The sequence below is a fragment of the Bufo gargarizans genome, chromosome 7, assembly GCF_014858855.1.
Source record: "Bufo gargarizans isolate SCDJY-AF-19 chromosome 7, ASM1485885v1, whole genome shotgun sequence".
Taxonomy (NCBI): Eukaryota; Metazoa; Chordata; class Amphibia; order Anura; family Bufonidae; genus Bufo; species Bufo gargarizans.
This window is the reverse complement of record NC_058086.1, coordinates 126,437,460-126,453,505: the sequence shown is the minus strand read 5'-3', so window position 1 is coordinate 126,453,505 and position 16,046 is coordinate 126,437,460. Positions and strand designations below refer to the sequence as shown.

The following is a 16,046-nucleotide window of genomic DNA, read 5'->3' as shown; positions in this document are numbered from 1 at the left end:
AAAGTCAATGGGTCCGCAGAAAATCACGGAAAACGGAACAACGGACACAGGACACAACAACGGTCGTGTACATGAGGCCTTAATATGATTATTTGGAAAATTAGGTGTGCAAAATTTCAATTCCATCATAGTTTTTCTTTTTTTTTATGGCGTTCACCATGCAGGGAAAGTAAAGTGATCCTTTTATAGATCAGGTCGTTACGGACGCAGTGATACCAAACATGTGTAGTGTGTTTTATTTTTTTAATTTTTAATCCATTATAAGTGTGCAGCTATAAGAAGAAATTAGATTTTTTTTCATTCTTTTTTTTTTTTAACCAGACCCACTTGGTTTTTGAAGCTACATTGCGTTGATGGCTTTATAATACACATTTACACATGGCAGGCCAGATACCTGTGAAGGTGTCCGGTTGGCATGGTGACCATCGGGACACTGCCACAGCAATGCAGGGGCCCAATGGGGGGAGGGAGCTCCCTCCCTCTGTGAACCATTCAAGCATCAGGCAGCTTCCACAGCACAGCAGCGGCTTGATGGGAGAGGGGGGAGCTCCTTCCCTGTTAACCCCTTCCATAAAGTGGTCCATACAGATTAGTGCAAGGGAAAGCACTGCTGCCGGCTATCCTGAACTTGGACATGGGACCATGGGAAGGAGGGGGATCGACACTTCATGAACTGTGGGTATCAGAACTTTTTACCGACATTATGACCCTCTGATTTGCTAGTCTGAGCAGACTAGCCAATCAGAGCGATCTCTGGCTCGGGATCACCCTTATTGGTTCCGGGCCTTTAAGCTGGGATCCCTGGCTGCCTGGGTCTCAGCACTGTCACCATGTCTGCAGACACTATACTAGTCATGGAGCACTAAGTAGCAGTGATCCATGACGATTATATACGTCATATAGCACTAAGGGGTTAATACCATCAACCATGCCTTTATTTATAGCTATGGATGTCAGTGTCACTCTGACATTATTTGTTATTGCTGTCATTATGTTCAAGAGCTTAGGGAGGGGTGAGAGAAAATGCTAAAATTCTTCACAAAAATTAACAAAAAGAGTCCTAGGGGAGTAGAGGGAGTTATCTGCCGATTTTTAGGGCAACTGCAGCAACTTTGGTTCGGGTAGAATTGTTTCGGTTCTGAACTGCACTTTTAAAAAAATTTGGCGAACCTGAAACAAACTGTATCTCAAAAGGTTTGCTCATCTCTATGCTACAGTACTACAATAGTTGTTACTGTTAACTGCTATGTGTGTGTTAGAGATAGGGAAATGAGACTATGAGCTCCAGTCTGGAGGTCTGATAGGAACAATGACAATATCTATGCAGCACTAAGGAATATACTGGAGATGGAAAATAAAGTGAATAATATTTCAAAGTCTGGTACAGGGGCGTAGCTATAGGGGGTGTTGAGGTAGCAGTCTCTATTGGGCCCAGGAGTGTGAGGGGGCCCAAAGACCCTTGTGCTGCAGACACCAGTATTATAGAAAGTGCATTCTGGTCAAGTTATACCTCTGGCTGTAGTGAAGGGGTTAGGTCAAGGCATGACGAAGGCTAGGTGCTTCCCTGCCTCTGGCCACAAAGCACTGACGGAAGGGGGGCCCAAGCTGAACTCTTGAACCAGGGCACATGAGCCTTTAGCTATGCCCCTGATCTATTATATCAGTGCTTGGCAAACTTTCTATCTCTGTTAGCCTTGGTATGGTTGTGTAAGTTCTATAGAAATCCTTTACAAATGAAATATGACCTCTACTTAAACAATGTTGGATTATTGCAACACAAATGACCTATTTACTTTTCTGTTCTTGCAAATCAGTTACCAGGTAATTTCAACAATTCCAGTAACAAACAAGGATAGTTACTTGGGAATAAATTCTGCATTTTATTAAGCATTTGGCTTAAGTTGGAGACGTAACTGCTCGGCTCTCAGAATGGCTGCATCAGGATTCTACATTTTGCTCTTATTTGCAATGTCCTGTTGTGCAGCTCCAAATCCAGAGAAAGGTAAGATATCATTTGAGTATCTGTATAAGACCAGGGTTACACAGGGCAGTTTTGATTATTTCCTGTTTATCGAAAACAAAGACAGTGGGGGGCCTTATAGCTGGCAGTGGATCACCAATGTTATGAAGAGGTGCCTTCTACATATAAGCAGGGCCGGATTAAGAGCATCATGGGCCTGGTGCTGACAATTTTAATGGACCTTTTTATACAAAATGAAAACGCAACTCAGAGCAATTTTTTAAATAAAGTGCATCTGTCATATGTTTTATGCATATGAAATCACCAGCATAGCTGAATATATATTGATGTATCGATACCTTGCATACCTTTATAGAATCTGTTCTTTAGCCTTTACTTAGCTTACATTTTTTTTTTTTTAAGTAAAACACTTATGGGGGCCCAGAGTGTCAAAAGCGGTGTGGTAGGGGGTCCTCTGTGCCCTCCAGACCGTAACACCTCTCCCATGTGAAGTCACACCCGCAGCTTACTTGACAGCGACGTGTTGAGATCCTGCGCATGTGCCATGAATGGGTGAATGGGGATTGTGGTACACAAATGTGGAGTCTGTAGGAACCTGAGACTGTGCATGCACCGCAATCCCCATTCACAGCGCATACGGGATGTGTGTGTGTGTCAAAGAAGGTGCAGGCATGAACTCACAGGTGCTTATAGAACAGACTACACAGTGTAGCGGAATACTGTATATTGTATGGCACAGTGTATGCTATGTGTGTATAACAAACATATTTCACATGAAAACTTACAATTACTTGGCTTGGCCCTTGGGGATCTCGGACACCACTTCAACACTTTGGCTGGGGGCTCGGCGGAGCTGATGTGTTTTATCCTAATGAGAAAGATTTCATAATAAGGATTTGGAGAAGGGGCAGAGGGATAGCAGAGCAGGGAGAGGCTGGTGCTGCTACTAGGGGGCTCATACCATGGGGGAGTAATAAAGTCCGCCATAATGCCCCCACCAATAGAAATAATTCTCCTTATAATGTGACAGTGCAAAAAATAACCCCTTGTAATGCCCCCAGTTGAGCTAATGCCCCAATAGTGCCCCTAATGTGCCAGTATAAAATACCCCTATATAGTGCCCCCAGTAAATGCCCCCATAGTGCTCCTCTCCCCCTTCCTCCTAGTGCATCCCATAATGTACCAGCATAAAATGCCCCATATATAGTGCCCCCAGTAGATGCCCTCAGTGTCCCCCATAATTTGAAAGTATAAAATACCCTTTCTTAGTGCCCCCCGTAGATGACCCCATAGTACTCCTCTCCCCCACAGTACCCACCATAATGTGTCACAGTATAAAATGCTACTGTACAGAGCCCCCCATATAAAATAGCCCTTCTTTGTGGCCTCAGTAGATGCCCCTATAGTGCCCACCAATAATATGCCAGTAAAAAGTGCCCCCATAGATGCCCCCCAATCATGTGCCAGTAACAAGAGTCCCCCAATCAGCTGCCGGTAACAAGAGCTCCACAATCATGTGCCGGTAACAAGAGCCCCCCAATCATGTGCTAGTAACAAGAGCACCCCCAATCATGTGCCAGTAACAAGAGCACCCCCCAATCATGTGCCAGTAACAAGAGCACCCACCCAATCATGTGCCAGTAACAAGAGCCCCCCAATCATGTGCCAGTAACAAGAGCCCCCCCAATCATGTGCCAGTAACAATAGCCCCTTCCAATCATGTGCCAGGAACAAAAGCACCCCCCCAATCATGTGCCAGGAACACGAGAACCCCTCCCCAATCATGTGCCGGTAACAAGAGCCCCCCCAATCATGTGCCAGTAACAAGAGCACCCCCAATCATGTGCCAGTAACAAGAGCACCCCCCAATCATGTGCCAGTAACAAGAGCACCCACCCAATCATGTGCCAGTAACAAGAGCCCCCCAATCATGTGCCAGTAACAAGAGCCCCCCCAATCATGTGCCAGTAACAATAGCCCCTTCCAATCATGTGCCAGGAACAAAAGCACCCCCCCAATCATGTGCCAGGAACACGAGAACCCCTCCCCAATCATGTGCCAGTAACAAGAGCACCCCCACAATTATGTGCCAGTAACAAGAGCACCCCCACAATCATGTGCCAGTAACAAGAGCACCCCCAATCATGTGCCAGTAACAAGAGCCCTCCCCAATCATGTGCCAGAAACAAGAGCACCCCCCTCCATTATGTGCCAGTAACAGGAGGGCCCCCATCATGTTCCAGTGACAAGAGGCACCCCCGTATGCCCCATCATGTGCCAGTAACAGGAGGGCCCCCCCATCATGTGCCAGTAACAAGAGGCCCCCCATGTCCCATCATGTGCCAGTAACAAGAGGGCCCCCATGCCTCATCATGTGCCAGTAACAAGAGGGCCCCCCATCATGTGCCAGTAACAAGGGCCCTCCCATGCCCCATTATGTGCCAGTAACAGGAGGGCCCCTCCATTATGTGCCAGTAAAAGGAGGGCCCCCCATCATGTGCCAGTAACAAGAGGGCCCCCCAATGCCCCATCATGTGCCAGTAACAGGAGGGCCCCCCATCATGTGCCAGTAACAAGAGGGCCCCGAATCATGTGCCAGTAACAAGAGGGCCCCCAATCATGTGCCAGTAACAAGAGGCCTCCCCATCATGTGCCAGTAACAAGAGGCCCCTCAATCATGTGCCAGGAACAAGAGCACCCCCTCCATTATGTGCTAGTAACAAGAGGCACCTCCCTATGCCCCATCATGTGCCAGAAACAAGAGGCCCCCCCAATCATGTGCCAGTAACAAGAGGCCCCCCCATGCCCCATTATGTGCCAGTAAAAGAATTTTATTAAAAGTATTGTAATACATATATATATTTAAAAAAAACACTTATACTTACCTCCATGTCAGTGATGCGATGCAGGCCCTTTTCCGGCCTGTGTCCCGCGCTGCACGGCTCAGGCGGCGTGATGACGTCATTGCGCCGCCTGCAAAGGCCTCTGATAGGCTGCCGTCACTAGGCCGGCAATCCGCCCCTACGTTAATCCAGCCCTGCATATAAGGAAGCTTCCTAGCTGTCTTAAATTTAGACCTTTTTCTACACCTGAAACATGCATAGAAAATGGTAAATGAGACGGACCTGCCGACTCATTCTCCCCACATACACTTATTAAGACCTGGCGTGAGCCAGGAAAAGTCGCAGATTGTGGAGCCAAATTTAGGCGTATTTCAGCTTGATAAATGACCCCCAGAATGCTGTAATCTTTTCTCTATACTTTTCCCACTTTAATATCCACTGTCCTCTTTAGCTAAAAAGATTATCACAGAGTATTGCAAATTGCACTATGTGAATCTGCAGGCATCGTGTTCTAGGGGCAGTATGACATCGTTTCATAGGAACAGAATCAGAATTACTTGTATTTTACACATTAAAGTGGTTTTCCAAGAGTTTAATATTGATGACTAGAGTTGAGCGGACACCTGGATGTTCGGGTTTGACGGGTTCGGCTGAACTTCACAAAAAAGGTTGAGTTCGGGACCCGAACTTGACCCTGAACCCGAACCCCATTGAAGTCAAAGGGGACCCGAACTTTGGAGCACTAAAATGGCTGTAAAAAAGTAGTGGAAAGGGCTAGAGGGCTGCAAAAGGAAGCAACATGTGATTAAGAGCATGGCAAGTGCTCTGCAAACAAATGTGGATAGGGAAATGACTTTGAATAACATAAAAATAAAAAATAATAATCTTGATCTAGAAGGAGGAGGTCCATATGGAGTAGGAGGTTGAGGAGGCGGTGGATGTGGCGGTGTAGGTTGAAGCGGCGGTGGAGGAGGAGGAGGTAGCCTACACTGCTTTTTGGTTTTGTTTTTTATTTTGTTTTTATATTTTTTTGTTTAAATTTGGGTACACCCCAAAACATTGGTAAATATAAAAAATAATTGGGCCATGTGCCCAAAATGGAGACCCAGAAGTTTAGGGGGCAGACCCATCAGTCAGTACGTGTAGGCGTGTGCACACATACGGCAATTATCCACTCCCGACTGAGCCCAGTGACACAGAAAAATAACTTTTATCCGTCTGTTAGTTAGGTGGGCGTCGGCGGCCATTTTATGCAATTCAGTGCACCAGCACAGCATATGTGCATTTGTGACAGTGAAATACAAGCTCCACCATGTCGCACGTCCCCGTGACGTCCACGATCCAATTGGATATTTTCTCTATTAACTTTCGATGTTCTTTTATGCGCGATTTTTACAACAATAAAGGCCCTGTCACCTAGGCAGAGCAGGGGTTTGTATACGGCAAAAATCGTAAAATGTCACCTGAGAATGTAACAGACGATTTTTATAAATTTAGGTCCCTGTCACGTATGCAGAGCAGGGGTTTTACTCATGGCAAAAATTGTAAAATGTCACCCAAGAATGTAACAGACGCTTTGCACCCTGCATAGGGCCGTCTTTAATATTGATTGGACCCTGGGCAAAAATGTACTTGGGCCCCCTGGATCCCGCCTTCCCACACCTTAGCAGGCAATCACGCCCTCCATCACAACACACACACAATAAATCCACACATCTGGTAGAGTCCAGTGAATGACTGTAAATACAGTTCTGAAGACTCCAGCGGCTCAGGATCAGTGCTCTGGGCTCAGGCTGGAAGTGGGCACTGCTCTGCGGGAAGGAGACCAGGGCTCGACTCACCCTAGTGTTACAGTGCACCCCAGCACCCCACAGTATGCAGTATAGCACCCTATAGTATACAGCACCACACAGTATGCAGTATAGCACCCCACACTATACAGTACCCCACAGTATACAACACCTCACAGTATACAGCACCCCAAACAATACACGATACAGCCCCCCACACTATACAGTACAGCAGTATAGCACTCCACACTATACCGCACCCTCAGTATACATTATACAGACCCCCACAGTATACAGTAGAGCAGTATAGCCCCCCCCCACTATACAGGCCCCCCACACTATACAGCCCCCCACACAGTATACAGCCCACCACACAGTATACAGCCCCCCCCACAGTATACAGCCCACCACACAGTATACAGCCCCCACACAGTATATGCAACACGCCAGACCTGCAGGGTATAGCGAAGTGAGGTCACGGTTATGGGCAATCGAGGGTTACTCACTGTATTGGAGAACCCTGGGCAGGCGCGTGGCAGTGAAGGAGAGGTAGACACGGTTCCTCTGGGGCACACTCTGTATGTAGGGACCAGGCCTGATGGTGGATGAGGTGCCCTGGATGTTACAGGTATTTTGAGTGCCTGGGGCAAGGTCCCTGTTGGATTCGTGACGCCAGTGCCTTTGGACGGTGGCACACCGGTTGGTAGTTGGAATGATGGAGGTACACAGGTAGTATAGTGAACCAAACGTTACTTTACTGAACAGTCCAACTTTGTACAGCAGGTGGTAACACAGTCTTTCAAATCACAGTTCCACAAGTAGGCTTATTCACAAAATGGCAGGTATTAATTATGCAAGATACGCAGAGGGTAAATCCACAATGCACTCAGAAGCAGGTTGTACCTTTCCTCAGAAATAGCGTACACTGTCCTTTCTAGAACTCCTGTTCTGGCTTTCTATCCCAAGGCCCGGATGCCTAAAGGGTGGCTTAAATCCTTGGTAATTATATCTTCCTCAGTATTAGATTCTTGCTTTCCTTTCTATTGCATCTGCCCATCAGGGTTACTTATCTTTCCCTGGGATGTTCTTACTTGTTAGGCGGATGACTGTGGGTTTCTCCCAGGAGGTTCTGTCCTGCAACTGGGGTGTCTCTACTGAGCTAATCCTAGCCTCAGGGGCTTCAGGTGGACGAAGTAACTCCTCTAGTCCCCTGGAATGAACTAACTCTCCCCTGTCAGGGCCTTCCTATATGTATCTAGGGCTCTCTAGCTCCCTCTAACGTCCGGGAGGCTAAACTACACCCTGACAGGCCTGACACCCAGCTAATACAGGGAAAAACATGCACATGACATTCAATGCAATGAAACACATTAACCTGTGCAGTGCCCACCTTTACCTAGTGGGACACTACATACCCCCACGCTATAACGTTGCCCGTCCTCGGCGCAACATGGAGGGTCCGCCCATCTGGAAGCGGCAACCTGAAAGACAGATGAGAACATGCACATACAGTATTCACCACATTAACAATATAACAGTGGGCAAACAGGATCACTGACAGGAGTGGTGACAAGGGGCGTCGTTCTCTTCTCTCAGGATAATGTGAGGGAACAGGGGCGCTGACCTGGCACAGCGTATCAATAAATACCAGGATAGGAAAGGGACCTTTTCCTTCCCTGGAGACCTGGTAAATGTGGGCCGCAGCATTGGGTATGGCAGTAATAAGGTAGGGAATCCTTTCCCATTTGCTGTCCAACTTGCTGGTCCGGTGGTTGTTTTTCAACCATACCTTGTCTCTCAGAGCCAGGGGTCCCGCATGGGCAGTCTGGTCATAGTCCTTCTGCTGCCTTTCTCGAACAATCTCCATCCGTTCCTGGACAATCTCCTTAGCATTAAGAAGACGCCTTTGGTGCTCCACTACCCAATCAGTCTTGGGCAGTGGGTTGATCTCATCCGGCACCTGTACCCCTAGGGAGTGGTCCGCAGGCAATCTCCCTTGTCAGCCGAACATCAAATAGAATGGGGTGTAGCCGGTGGAACAATGGATGGTGTTGTTGTAAGTGTACATAAGCTGCGGCAACAGAGTAGGCCAATCTCCCCTTGTCTCAGGGGGTACTGCTCTCAGCATTTCAATGAGAGTCTTATTCATTTTCTCACAGAGTCGGTTACCTTGCGGATGATAAGCGGTGGTCCGGACCTTCTGGCAGTTGTGTAGCAGGCACATCTCATGAAACAGCTGGGACTCAAACGCAGACCCTTGATCGGTGAGGATCCTTTCTGGGCAGCCGTAGGGCAGCAGGAAATGCTTCCAGAACGCCTCCGCTGTGGTCTTGGCTGTCAGGTCTTTCACAGGCACTGCTACGACAAACTTGGTGAAGTGATCAATTATAGTCATGGCATATGTATACCCTGAGCGACTCGGCTCTAACTTTACATGATCAATGGCAACAAGTTCTAAAGGAGTCTTACTTACAATAGGATGGAGAGGCGCCCTCTGGTCATGGCGTTCAGTCCGCCCCACAGCACAGGCAGTGCATTCACGGCACCATTTCTCAATATCCTCTCTCATCCCGATCCAATAGAATCTTCTGCGAATGGTGGCCTCAGTCTTTTGCACACCGAAGTGTCCGGACTGATTGTGGTACATATCCAGCACCAGGCTGGCATCCCGACGTGGCAGGAGAATTTGATACACTCTATCATAGGACACTGGATCCAGGCTCCTTCTGAGCAACAGGCCCTTTTGAAGGAATAGTTGATGGCGATGTCTCCACAGTCTCACTAGCTCTGGGTCTGCACTCTTCCTGCGGATCCTCTCAGGGACTTTTCCACTGGTAAGGAAGTCAAGCAGTTCACCGAGGACTCTACTTTCGGACTGGAGCTTAATCCATCTTTCTTGATCGCCTCTGGACTCAGGACCATCTGATGAGGAAGGATCCGCAGCAGGGGAATCTCCAGTACGTATATTATCCTGCTGGGTGAATTTATTATAAAACGCTGGCATCTCCACCTCTTCCCAGGCATCTTTCGGTTCATCTGGGGCTTCTGTAGTGGGGAGTCATGACAGAGCATCAGCGTTATCATTGGAGCGGCCTGCCCGGTACTTCACAGTAAAATCATAGTTGGCCAGGCGGGAGGCCCATCTTTGCTCCAGTGCCCCTAATTTGGCTGTATTCAGATGCGCCAGGGGATTATTATCCGTGAAGGCAACAAACGGTGTGGCAGCGAGATAGTCCTTGAACTTTTCAGTCACAGCCCACACTAAGGCAAGAAACTCCAGCTTGAAAGAACTGTAATTCTGGTCGTTCTTCTCAGCTCCCTTCAGGGATCTGCTGGCGTAGGCAATTACCCTTTCTTTGTTATCTTGCACTTGAGCCAACACGGCCCCCAGGCCTCTTTTACTGGCATCTGTGTAGAGGTGGAATGGCTTCTGATAATCTGGGTAACCCAGAACAGGGGGTTCAGTCAACTTCTTCTTTAGGAGTTGGAAGGCAATTTCCCGCTCTTCATTCCACTCAACAGGAATAGGAGTCTTTGGGCTCTTTTTTGGATGCCCCCTCAAGAGTTCCTGGATGGGATCCGCAATTTGTGCGAAATGCGGGATGAATCGCCTATAATACCCTGCAAAACTGAGAAAGCTTCTCACCTCTTTCACGGTCGTAAGAGTAGGCCAGTTACGGACAGCAGCAAGTTTGTCAGGATCAGGCTGTACTCCTTCGGCACTGACAATGTGCCCAAGATATTTGACGGCTGGTTTCAGCAGGTGGCACTTGGATGGCTTGATTTTGAGGCCATATTTAGTAAGAACTTGAAACACCTCACCCAGGTGCTTTAGATGGTCCTCATACGTCTTGGAATATATAATGACGTCATCCAGGTATAATAGCACCGTCTCAAAATTCCTATGGCCTAAACAACGTTCCATCAGCCTCTGGAACGTTCCTGGAGCATTACACAGTCCAAATGGCATATAATTGAATTCAAACAGGCCCATAGGTGTAGTGAAAGCAGTCTTTTCTCGATCTTCTGGGGCCATGGGTACCTGCCAGTACCCACTGGTTAAGTCCAAGGTGGAGAAATAGGCTGATGACCCCAGGGCAGTCAGGGACTCTTCAATGCGTGGCAATGGATATGCATCTTTGTGGGTGATTTGATTAATTTTCCTGTAATCCACGCAGAACCTTATGCTGCCATCTTTTTTTCGGACAAGTACAAGGGGCGCAGCCCAGGGACTATGACTGTCCCGGATTATATTAGAGTCTTTCATCTCTTGTATCATTTCTTTCACAGACTGATAAGTAGTAGGTGGTATGGGTCTGTGCCTCTCCTTAATAGGAGGGTGAGAGCCAGTGGGTATGGTGTGTTTGATTACACTGACCTCTCCATAGTCCGTGGAGTGTTTGCTGAAAGCCTGGTGGTGCACCTTTACCAGCTTCAGGATTCGTCCCCCACATGTAGTTCTTCCCACCAGGATGCCGTTGGAGTGCTGCTGCTCTGTGTGGTCTGGAACGCCTCCGTGGCGGGCAGACAGATCACATCCTGGAAAGACACCTGGAAAAGCTGAGCAACGGGACAGTGTTTACAGAGAGTAACGGGATGATCACCAAAGTTGATTAGACGAACAGGCACTTTACCTTGAGACACGGTCACCAGGCTCTTGGCTGTCCGTATGAAGGGATGATCTTTAATGGGAATAGGTTCCACTAGGGCTTGATAGTCCTGGCCCTGGATCCCTAATACAGCACGGCACCACAGGATGATCTGGGAATTTGGAGGCAAAATTACCGGCCGGTTATCCCGGATCCGGACAGTGCAAATTTCTCCTTTCTTGTTGGCGAACCTTTGTTGAGCACACAGCACGCTAATAGTCTTTTGAATAACTCTTCTAGCAGCAGGTGAGGCGGAAGATATGGTCTGATTCAATGCTTCAAGCACTTCGGAGTAACAATTTTTAAGAACATTAGTCCCTAAGATCACAGGGTGTCCTCCTTTATCTCCGGCTTGTACCACAATCACGCCTTGCTGTGGCAGGGTGGCTTCTCCCACCTGAAGGGTAGGTTCCCAATACCCATGCACTTTCACTGTCTTACCGTTGCTAGCGATAATATCTAGCCAGGACTCTGGTGGCTGGGTGAGGAGACTTGGATCCCAGAACTTGTCAAAGGCAGGCCGTTGAATGGTGGTGACCTGTGATCCAGTGTCCAACAGGGCTTCAAAGGGTATCCCGTTGATACATATATTAATTTTCGGACGGGATCCTACATACTTAGGCATCCAGCTTGGATCCTTTGGACCTACTGTTCTACCTCCCGAGGGGCGGTCCTCTGCCTCAGGGGTTACTCGTTTAACTGCCAGCACATTGATTCAGTATGTCCATATTTCTTGCAGTGGCGGCAGACAGGCTGTTTTCTGCTTCTGGGCCGGTACTTCGGTCGCCCATCAGGCTCTTTTGGATATACATCTCCATATGCGGGTGGGAGTCTTGGAGGAAAAGGACCTTCATCTTCTAGTAACAATGGTCTCTCCCACTCCTCTATCTTCTTGCATACCTTCTCTAGACTTAGAGTAAGATAGTTCACTTGCTCCATTAGTGCTGCCACTACATCCGTGACTGGAGCTTGGGTGGCTTGACCGACTCCTGCAGACCCCACATTAACAGTCTTTGGCTGGGAAGCCTGGGGTTCAGGGAAGGCTGCTGGCCCTGGAGCAGGGTTCTGGCCTAGTATACTAATGGCCAATTCCTTAAAATCCAAGAATGTACAGTGAGGGTGTTGAGCTGACAACATGCGTAGCTGGCCCTTTAAATGTTCAGTACCGATGCCCGCAATGAATTGCTCTCTGAGAGTCCGGTCCTGGTCCTCAGCTTCTTTAGGATCCACTTGGACTACAGCTCTCAGCGTCTCTTGTAAGGACAGGGGAAAATCGCAGAGCGACTCTCCAGGCTGCTGCTTTCTGCTGAAAAAACGCATTTTAACTTCTGACACCGTTCTGGCTTCAAATGTGGTGCCCAAGCGTTCAAAGATCTCTTCCAGGCTATTTTTCTCAGAACGGGGCCATGACATGACTTCCCTGCGGGCGGCCCCTTCTAACTGAGCTAAGAGGATCTCCATTTGCTGCTCAGCATTTATGGGATAAAGCCGGAACAAGGCCAGTATCTGTTCCCTGAAGTCTTTTAACTTGTGGGCTTCCCCTGAATAACATGGGAACCAGGGGGCCCCGAAATAGTACAGCATGGTTAGCGGCATCAGGCTGGGCGATGCCGCGGCGGCAGGGGCCCTAGAGTCGGCTGCGGGTGCTTCGGCAGGCACGACTGGGGCTTCCTGTCCGATTTCCTCAGCTGCGGACATGGCGTTGCTAGGTGGGTATGGCCCTTTAAATGTAGCGGAGCGGCCCGGAGCGGCAATGGCAGTAACTTTAACTTTTTTTTTTTGACAAGTCGTTGGCGACTAGCGGGGGTCCCTCTGGTGCCCTGGCAGGGGTCGGGAAGCTCCCGGTAAGGTAAGCGGAGAAGCCGGCAAAAGTTTTTGAAGTCGGTACTTATTCCGGTGGTGCTCGCTCCAGGTCTCGCGAGATGCGCAGCTACGGGTGTCGGATGTCCTGCGTACCGCATCAGCAGGTGGGCACGGCCTCTCGTAGCTCCGGGACTCAGGCGTTCTTCTTCCTTGTTGGCTGGGCAATGGCTCCGCCTGATTCTTTTCGCGCCAAAGTCCTCTTTTTCGCGCCAAACAGCTCCACGAGGCGCACTTGTAATCCGATCAGGTTAAGTGGGCAATATGGCTGTCTATTCACTGACAGCAAGTGGTGACTTAAATCGGCAGCAAACAGTCCAGATAACAAAATCTTCACACCGCAATTGTCACAGTTCACTTTGGCCCAGCAATTTGCAATAAAACAATTAGGGCTTGTCCCTTTAAGGCAATTTACAGCACACAGTTTTCGTATCCGCAGGAATGTTCGTATCCTGTTCGTGACGCCAATTTATGCAACACGCCAGACCTGCAGGGTATAGCGAAGTGAGGTCACTGTTATGGGCAATCGAGGGTTACTCACTGTATTGGAGAACCCTGGGCAGGCGCGTGGCAGTGAAGGAGAGGTAGACACGGTTCCTCTGGGGCACACTCTGTATGTAGGGACCAGGCCTGATGGTGGATGAGGTGCCCTGGATGTTACAGGTATTTTGAGTGCCTGGGGCAAGGTCCCTGTTGGATTTGTGACGCCAGTGCCTTTGGACGGTGGCACACCGGTTGGTAGTTGGAATGATTGAGGTACACAGGTAGTATAGTGAACCAAACGTTACTTTACTGAACAGTCCAACTTTGTACAGCAGGTGGTAACACAGTCTTTCAAATCACAGTTCCACAAGTAGGCTTATTCACAAAATGGCAGGTATTAATTATGCAAGATACGCAGAGGGTAAATTCACAATGCACTCAGAAGCAGGTTGTACCTTTCCTCAGAAATAGCGTACACTGTCCTTTCTAGAACTCCTGTTCTGGCTTTCTATCCCAAGGCCCGGATGCCTAAAGGGTGGCTTAAATCCTTGGTAATTATATCTTCCTCAGGTATTAGATTCCTGCTTTCCTTTCTATTGCATCTGCCCATCAGGGTTACTTATCTTTCCCTGGGATGTTCTTACTTGTTAGGCGGATGACTGTGGGTTTCTCCTAGGAGGTTCTGTCCTGCAACTGGGGTGTCTCTACTGAGCTAATCCTAGCCTCAGGAGCTTCAGGTGGACAAAGTAACTCCTCTAGTCCCCTGGAATGAACTAACTCTCCCCTGTCTGGGCCTTCCTATATGTATCTAGGGCTCTCTAGCTCCCTCTAATGTCCGGGAGGCTAAACTACACCCTGACAGGCCTGACACCCAGCTAATACAGGGAAAAACATGCACATGACATTCAATGCAATGAAACACATTAACCTGTGCAGTGCCCACCTTTACCTAGTGGGACACTACATATACAGCCCCACACAGTATACAGCCCACCACAGTATACAGCCCACAACACAGTATACAGTCCCACACAGTATACAGCCCTGCACAGTATACAGCCGACCACACAGTATATAGCCCACCACACTGTATACAGACCCACACAGTATACAGTCCCACACAGTATACAGTCCCACACAGTATACAGCCCCCACAGTATACAGCACCCCACTATACAGTAGTTTACAGTATATTAACATAACAGCCCCTGAGTGTCACCTTTTTCTGATGTAATCTTCACACAAAAAAGCTCCACAGTTAACTTCTGTAACACTCCACAGGACCTGTGATGACCTCATAGCCATGTGACCAGTAATTGCTAGGTTACTGGTCACATGGTGATGATGTCATTAAGGTCCTAAAGCACAACGATCATGATGCCTGGACTCCTGGTAGAGCTGACAGCCTGACACCCGGGGCAGTGGCTAGCAGGGCTCAAGAGGCAGCTGCCTTGGGCCCCCCAGGAGCAACTGGGCCCGGGGCAGCTGCCCCTTTTGCCCCTTGGTAAAGACGGCCCTGACCCTGCACCCTCTTTTGCTGTGCTGGTGCCTCTGTGCGACCACCGCCTCTTCCTCCAAACTGCACACGTCAATCACATGACCTTGATTCCATGTGGGGTCTAGTACCTCATCATCCTCCACATCATCTTCCACCCAATCTTCACCTCTGCCCTCCTTGTCGGTCTGCAGACTGCAGAAAGCTGCAGCAGTTGGCACCTATGTTTCGTCATCATCAGAGAGGTGCTGCAGTGGTCTTCCCATGTCCTCATCCTGAAACATAAGTGGTTGGTAGGGTTGAGTGAACCCGAACTGTAAATTTTGGGGTTCGTACTGAACTTTAGGATTTTTTGACCCCGAACCCGAACTTTTCAGTAAAAGTTCGGGTTTGGTGTTTGGCAATTTAATGGCGCATTTTGAAAGGCTGCAGAGCAGCCTATCAACAAGCGTTTTACTCTTGTGCCCTTAGAAGCCATCACAGCCGTGCCTACCAATGGCACATCTGGGGCCTATGCTGCATTTGCAGTGTGAAATACAAGCTTGAAATACTGCAATTATATTCTGGGTTTAAAAAAAAAACACCACTTTTTGGCACTATCCTACATCTGGTGCCTTTGCAGCATTTGTCAGTGTGAAATACAAGCTTGAAATACTGCAATAATTTTCTGGTTTTCAAAAAACACCCAATTTTTGCAATACCCTACATCTGGGGCCTAGGCTGCATTTGTTAGTGTGAAATACAAGCTTGAAATACTGCAATAATATTCTTTTTTTGATAAAACACCCTTTTTTGGCAATATCTTACATCAGGGGCCTATGCTGCATCTGTCAGTGTGAAATACACGCGTTAGATAATGCTGTAATATTCTGTTATTAAAAAAACACCCATTTTGGGCAAAATACAAAATTTGTGGCCTTTGCTGCATCTGTCAGTGTGAAATAC

The 16,046-nt window shown here is 48.3% G+C and overlaps 1 protein-coding gene across 2 annotated transcripts in view; it reads left to right on the top strand.

Moving 5' to 3' along the window:
* The first annotated feature begins 1,840 nt into the window (after positions 1–1,840).
* Positions 1,841–16,046, top strand: part of LOC122943120 (coagulation factor XIII B chain-like) — a 447,010-nt gene continuing 432,804 nt past the window's right edge. For both annotated transcript variants that reach the window (XM_044300587.1, XM_044300586.1), the window contains exon 1: positions 1,841–2,002. In XM_044300587.1, coding sequence (XP_044156522.1) covers positions 1,930–2,002 — 73 coding nt within the window. In that variant the 5' untranslated portion in view covers positions 1,841–1,929. The remainder of the gene's footprint in view (positions 2,003–16,046) is intronic.